Source organism: Ricinus communis, chromosome 6 (assembly GCF_019578655.1).
Source record: "Ricinus communis isolate WT05 ecotype wild-type chromosome 6, ASM1957865v1, whole genome shotgun sequence".
NCBI lineage: Eukaryota > Viridiplantae > Streptophyta > Magnoliopsida > Malpighiales > Euphorbiaceae > Ricinus > Ricinus communis.
Genome location: NC_063261.1, coordinates 13,592,515 through 13,598,805, shown reverse-complemented (window position 1 = coordinate 13,598,805; position 6,291 = coordinate 13,592,515). Strand labels below are relative to the sequence as shown.

Genomic DNA, 6,291 nt, shown 5'->3' with positions numbered 1-6,291 from the left:
AATAAATAGCCTCATAGGTCCTTGAAAGGTCAACCTCGTGGTGAACTTACTCTTACTATAGGAACAATTCGTGCACTTGCGAGTACTAAAAAAGACACATCATACATGCATGTGCACAATATTGGATTCCTCTAAGACGACGCCCCATAGGATTTATCTCATGAGGTTGTATATGCAATCCACAATAATGTTCCAATAAATACTTTTAAGCAACTCAATTAAATCAATGAATTGTGTGAAACCCATAAAGCAAGTTAATGTGTAAGTACAAAATAATAAAAATAAAAATCAAAGGTGCTAAACAAGATTTATAGAGTATTAAAATAGAAAACAACTCATATCACGTCCAAAGCCATTTTTTTTTATAACAATGAAAATTAAAGCTTTAATTAACAAAAAAGTACAAAGAGAGCAAATGGCTCTTATTCCACTACTTCTTACAAAAAGAAAATCATAAACACGATAATCACCTAATTCTCCGGCCACCTCTCTAGAGAATATATAAATTTGATGCACGATAAGAAGTAGAAACATAAAAAGCTTACATGATAACAATATGATAAACAATAGGACTTCCCTCATTTTTTGGCCTTTCAATAATAATTTGCCTTAAAGGACAACCCTCGAGATGTGCGCATGTACAACATGCTATGTTAGGAAAATTTCCGATTTGCACTACATAGGATTTAGCATTACCTTCTTTGGGATCTTTTTCATCGACTTTAGGACTTCCTACAATAGCATTGCCACCTTGAGCAGCCCCGCCTGTAGCATCTCCACCCGTAGCAGTTCCGCCATTAGCGGTACCGCCTGTTGCATTTCCACCAGTAGCATTACCACCTTGAGCACCGCTGCCTATGGCACTTCCTCCAGTAGCATTCCCTCCATTAGCAGTACCGCCTGTAGCATTTCCATTAGTAGCATTTCCTCCAATGCCATTACCACCTTGAGCATCGCCCCCTGTGGCACTTCCTCCAGTAGCATTCCCGCTATTAGCGATACCGCCTATAGCATTTCCACCAGTAGCACTTCCTCCAATGCCATTACCACCTTGAGCATTGCCGCCTATGGCACTTCCTCCGGTAGCATTCCCGCCATTAGCAGTACCTCCTGTAGCATTTCCATTAGTATTTCCTCCACTAGCATTACCACCTTGAGCATCACCGCCTGTGGCACTTCCTCCAGTAGCTTTCCCACCATCAACGGTACTGCCTGTAGCATTTCCATTAATAGCATTTCCTCCAATGCCATTTCCACCACGAGCATCACCGCCTATGGCACTTCCTCCAGTAGTATTCCCGCTATCAGCGCTACCGCTTGCAGCATTTTCCCCAGTGGCCTTACCCCCTTGAGCATCACTGCCTGTGGCACTTCCTCCAGTAGCATTCCCGCCATTAGCATTTCCTCCAGTGGCCTTACCCCCTTGAGCATCGCCACCTGTGGCACTTCCTCCACTAGCGTTCCCACCATCAGCAATACCACCTGTAGCATTTCCTCCAGTAGCATTCCCGCCATTAGCATTTCCTCTAGTGGCCTTACCCCCTTGTGCATCGCCGCCTGTGGCACTTCCTCCAGTAGCCTTCCCGCCATCAGCAGTACCGCCTGTAGCACTTCCACCTGTAGCATTTCCTCCAATGGCATTACCACCTTGAGCATCACTGCCTGTGGCACTTCCTCTAGTAGCTTTATCTCCATCAGCGGTACCGCTTGTATCATTTCCACTAATAGCATTTCCTCCAATGGCATTTCCACCTTGAGCATCACCGCCTGTGGCACTTCCTTTAGTAGCATTCCTGCCATCAGCGCTACCGCCTGTAGCATTTCCTCCAGTGGCCTTACCCCCTTGAGCATCACCGCTTGTGGCACTTCCTCCAGTAGCATTCCCGCCATTAGCATTTCCTCCAGTGGCCTTACCCCCTTGAGCAACGCCCCCTGTGGCACTTCCTCCACTAGCCTTCCCGCCTTCAGCAGTACCACCTGTAGCATTTCCTCCAGTAGTATTCCCGCCATCTGTGGTACCGCCTACAACATTTCCTCCAGTGGCCTTACCCCCTTGAGCATCGCCGCCTGTGGCACTTCCTCCAGTAGCATTCCCATTATCAGCATTTCCTCCAGTGGCCTTACCCCCCTGAGCATCGCCGCCTGTGGCACTTCCTCCAGTAGCATTCCCGCTATCAGCATTTCCTCCAGTGGCCTTACCCCCTTGAGCATCGCCGCCTGTAGTACTTCCTCCAGTAGCATTCCCGCCATCAGCATTTCCTCCAGTGGCCTTACCCCCTTGAGCATCGCCGCCTGTGGCACTTCCTCCAGTAGCCTTCCCGCCATTAACAGTACCGCCTGTAGTATTTCCTCCAGTAGTAGTCCCGCCAACAGCGGTACCGCCTACAGCATTTCCTCCAATGGCCTTACCCCCTTGAGCATTACCACCTGTGGCACTTCCTCCAATAGCTTTCCCGCCATTAGCATTTCCTCTAGTGGCCTTACCCCCTTGAGCATCGCCGCCTATGGCACTTCCTCCATTACCATTCCTGCCATCAGCATTTCCTCCAGTGGCCTTCCCCCCTTGTGCATCACCGCCTGTGGCACTTTCTCCAATAGCCTTCCCGCCATCAGTAGTACCGCCTGTAGCATTTCCACCAGTAGCATTTCCTCCAGTAGCATTACCACCTTGAGCATCACCGCCTGTGGCACTTCCTCTAGTAGCTTTATCGCCATAAGGGGTACCGCTTGTATCATTTCCACTAATAGCATTTCCTCCAATGGCATTTCCACCATGAGCATCACCGCCTGTGGCGCTACCTCCAGTAGCATTCCCGCCATCAGCGGTACCGCCTGTAGCATTTCCTCCAATGGCCTTACTTCCTTGAGCATCGCCGCTTGTGGCACTTCTTCCAGTAGCATTCCCGCCATTAGCATTTCCTCCAGTGGTCTTTCCCCCTTGAGCATCACCTCCTGTGGCACTTCCTCCAGTAGCATTCCCGCCATTAGCATTTCCTCCAGTGGCCTTACCCCCTTGAGCATCGCCACCTGTGGCACTTCCTCCACTAGCCTTCCCGCCATCAGCAGTACCCCCAGTAGCATTTCCTCCAGTAGCATTCCCGCCATCAGCGGTACCACCTACAACATTTCCTCCAGTGGCCTTACCCCCTTGAGCATGGCCGCCTGTGGCACTTCCTCCAATAGCATTCCCGCCATCAGCATTTCCTCCAGTGGCCTTACCCCCTTGAGCATCGCCGCCTGTGGCACTTCCTCTAGTAGCATTCCCACTATCAGCATTTCCTCCAGTGGCCTTACCCCCTTGAGCATCGCCGCCTGTGGCACTTCCTCCAGTAGCATTCCCGCCATTAGCATTTCCTCCAGTGGCCTTACCCCCTTGAGCATCACCTCCTATGGCACTTCCTCCAGTAGCCTTCCCGCCATCAGTAGTACTGCCTGTAGAATTTCCTCCAATAACATTACCGCCATCAGCGATACTGCCTACAGCATTTCCTCCAGTGGCCTTACCCCCTCGTGCATCGCCGCCTCTGGCACTTCCTCCAGTAGCCTTCCTGCCATCAGCAGTACCGCCTGTAGCATTTCCTCCAATGGCATTACCACCTTGAGCATCACCGCCTGTGGCACTTCCTCTAGTAGCTTTATCTCCATCAGCGGTACCGCTTGTATCATTTCCACTAATAGCATTTCCTCCAATGGCATTTCCACCTTGAGCATCACCGCCTGTGGCACTTCCTTTAGTAGCATTCCTACCATCAGCGCTACCGCCTGCAGCATTTCCTCCAGTGGCCTTACCCCCTTGAGCATCACCGCCTGTGGCACTTCCTCCAGTAGCATTCCCGCCATTAGCATTTCCTCCAGTGGCCTTACCCCCTTGAGCAACACCCCCTGTTGCACTTCCTCCACTAGCCTTCCCGCCTTCAGCAGTACCACCTGTAGCATTTCCTCCAGTAGTATTCCCACCATCTGTGGTACCACCTACAACATTTCCTCCAGTGGCCTTACCCCCTTGAGCATCGCCGCCTGTGGCACTTCCTCCAGTAGCATTCCCACTATCAGCATTTCCTCCAGTGGCCTTACCCCCCTGAGCATCGCCACCTGTGGCACTTCCTCCAGTAGCATTCTCGCCATCAGCGGTACCGCCTATAGCATTTCCTCCGGTGGCCTTACCTCCTTGAGCATCGCCGCCTGTGGCACTTCCTCCAGTAGCCTTCCCGCCATTAGCAGTACCACCTGTAGCATTTCCACCAATAGCATTTCCTCTAGTTGCATCACTGCCTTGAGCATCACCGCCTGTGGCACTTCCTCCAGTAGCTTTCCCGCCATTACCGGTACCGCCTGTAACATTTTCAGTAATAGCATTTCCTCCAGTTGCATTTCCACCTTGAGCATCACCGCCTGTGGCACTTCCTCCAATAGCATTCCCGCCATCAGCGGTTCCGCCTGCAGCATTTCCTCCAGTGCCATTACCACCTTGAGCATCGCCGCCTCTAGCACTTCCTCCAGTAGCCTTCCCGCCATTAGCAGCACCGCCAGTAGCATTTCCTCCAATGGTATTACCACCCTGAGCATCACCTCCTGTGGCACTTCCTCCAGTAGCCTTCCCGCCCTCAGTGGCACCGCCTATATCATTTCCTCTAGTGGCATTGCCACCTTGAGTGTCACCGCCTCTAGCACTTCCTCCAGTAGCCTTTCCACCATCAACGACACCACTTATAGCATCTCTTCCAACGCCATTGCCTCCTTGAGCTTCGCCACTTGTTGCGCTTCCTCCAATAGCCTTTCCACCGTCAGCTTCACCACCTGTAGCATTTCCTCCAGTGGTATTTTGAGGTTGACTATCTTGTTTTGGTTGTTCTATTTTCTGCCATGGCAATATCGATTGTCCATTTATTGGATGATGATGTGGACATTTAGGGTTGATGCATGGTATGCCACATCCTAATAATGCATTGGGTATAGATGGATTCCCAAATGTTGGTACCACAAAAGGGTAATGGTATGGTGAAAACTGATTGGGTACTCTTTCTGATGCCCCTCCTTGAGGATTCATCATCTGCGCTTGTTGATTCGGCCATTGTTGATTGAACAAAAAAGGATTGAACCATTGTAATGGATTTATATTAGCTCCATTTTGATTTTCCGGGAAAGTGCTCATCAATTGAGCAGCCATAAAAGGGTTCATCATTTGAGGATTCATAAATTGTGGTGGCTGGAACGGTATCCCGTTTTGGTTTGGAATCATTGGGTTTGTTAATTGGGGATTTGTGGATTGTGGTGTTTGAAGGTTTTGCTCTTGGGCCATTGTTTCACTCAGCGATGACCGTAATGTTTTTGTGCAATTTCTTTTGCTTTTCTCTCTCTGTGCTTTAACAAAACAACTTCGCTCCTTTATATAGACGTCCGGCAGATGTAGCTTATATCACTGTGATTTTAAAAAAAAATAAAAGAATGTACTACTACATGTGAACAAATGGTAATATTGTTAGTTTAAGTAGACCAAGACTTCACAATGTGAATATTGAAAAAATGGTAGACCAAGACTTTGTATAAATAGTTGACAATTTAATCTCTTAAATAATGTCGTACCTAGATCTAGATCACACATTTTAAAATAATAAATGGATAACACTCTAACAAATACTTTTTTGGACAAGAATCAAGAATTTGTTTACATACTTGTCTTGGTACTAAATTCATTGATGGGTGTGGCTCTGATCCTTCTCTTTAAAATATATATATATATATATATATATATATATATATATATATACTGCAGCTTATTTCTGAATTAATCATTCTTTTGAACTTTTATGGTCTAAGAATTATTCAATCATTTTTATTGGAAAAGAAATTAGAGATTGAGAGCAATCATAGTATTAACAAATGAGAATTAAGTTGTTTAATAAGCCATCTTAACTGATGTGGGACTCTTTTTATTTCTAACAAACCAAATGCCAATTATATATTCCTGTAACAAACCATTCATGCATGGGTTTTGTTCCATATGAAAAAGTGAAGACAATTTAAGGTAAAATGAACTTTCATGTAATTCTAAATATAAGTAAGAATAGAACTATCTTGAGGTTTCATTATGTCTTTAAATAACTCAAACATATACAATAATGAGAAAACAAAAATTAAAATCAAAGAGGGCACATTCTCATTATTCTTCTTTCGAGCCCTAATCTATTTTTCTACTGTTCGTTTGTTTTTGGAAAATTCATATATAATATGTGAACTTTACAAATTAATGGTGTTCTAATAATTAGCTTTAACAATCTAAAGTTGCCACTC

The 6,291-nt window shown here is 46.7% G+C and overlaps 1 protein-coding gene across 1 annotated transcript; it reads right to left on the bottom strand.

Moving 5' to 3' along the window:
* Window positions 1–340: 340 nt before the first annotated feature.
* Window positions 341–5,355, bottom strand: LOC107261159 (uncharacterized transmembrane protein DDB_G0289901). Its single transcript, XM_025157089.2, has one exon. The coding sequence runs from the start codon at window positions 5,297–5,299 to the stop codon at window positions 542–544; it is 4,758 nt and encodes a 1,585-aa protein (XP_025012857.2). The 5' UTR covers window positions 5,300–5,355; the 3' UTR covers window positions 341–541.
* Window positions 5,356–6,291: the final 936 nt, after the last annotated feature.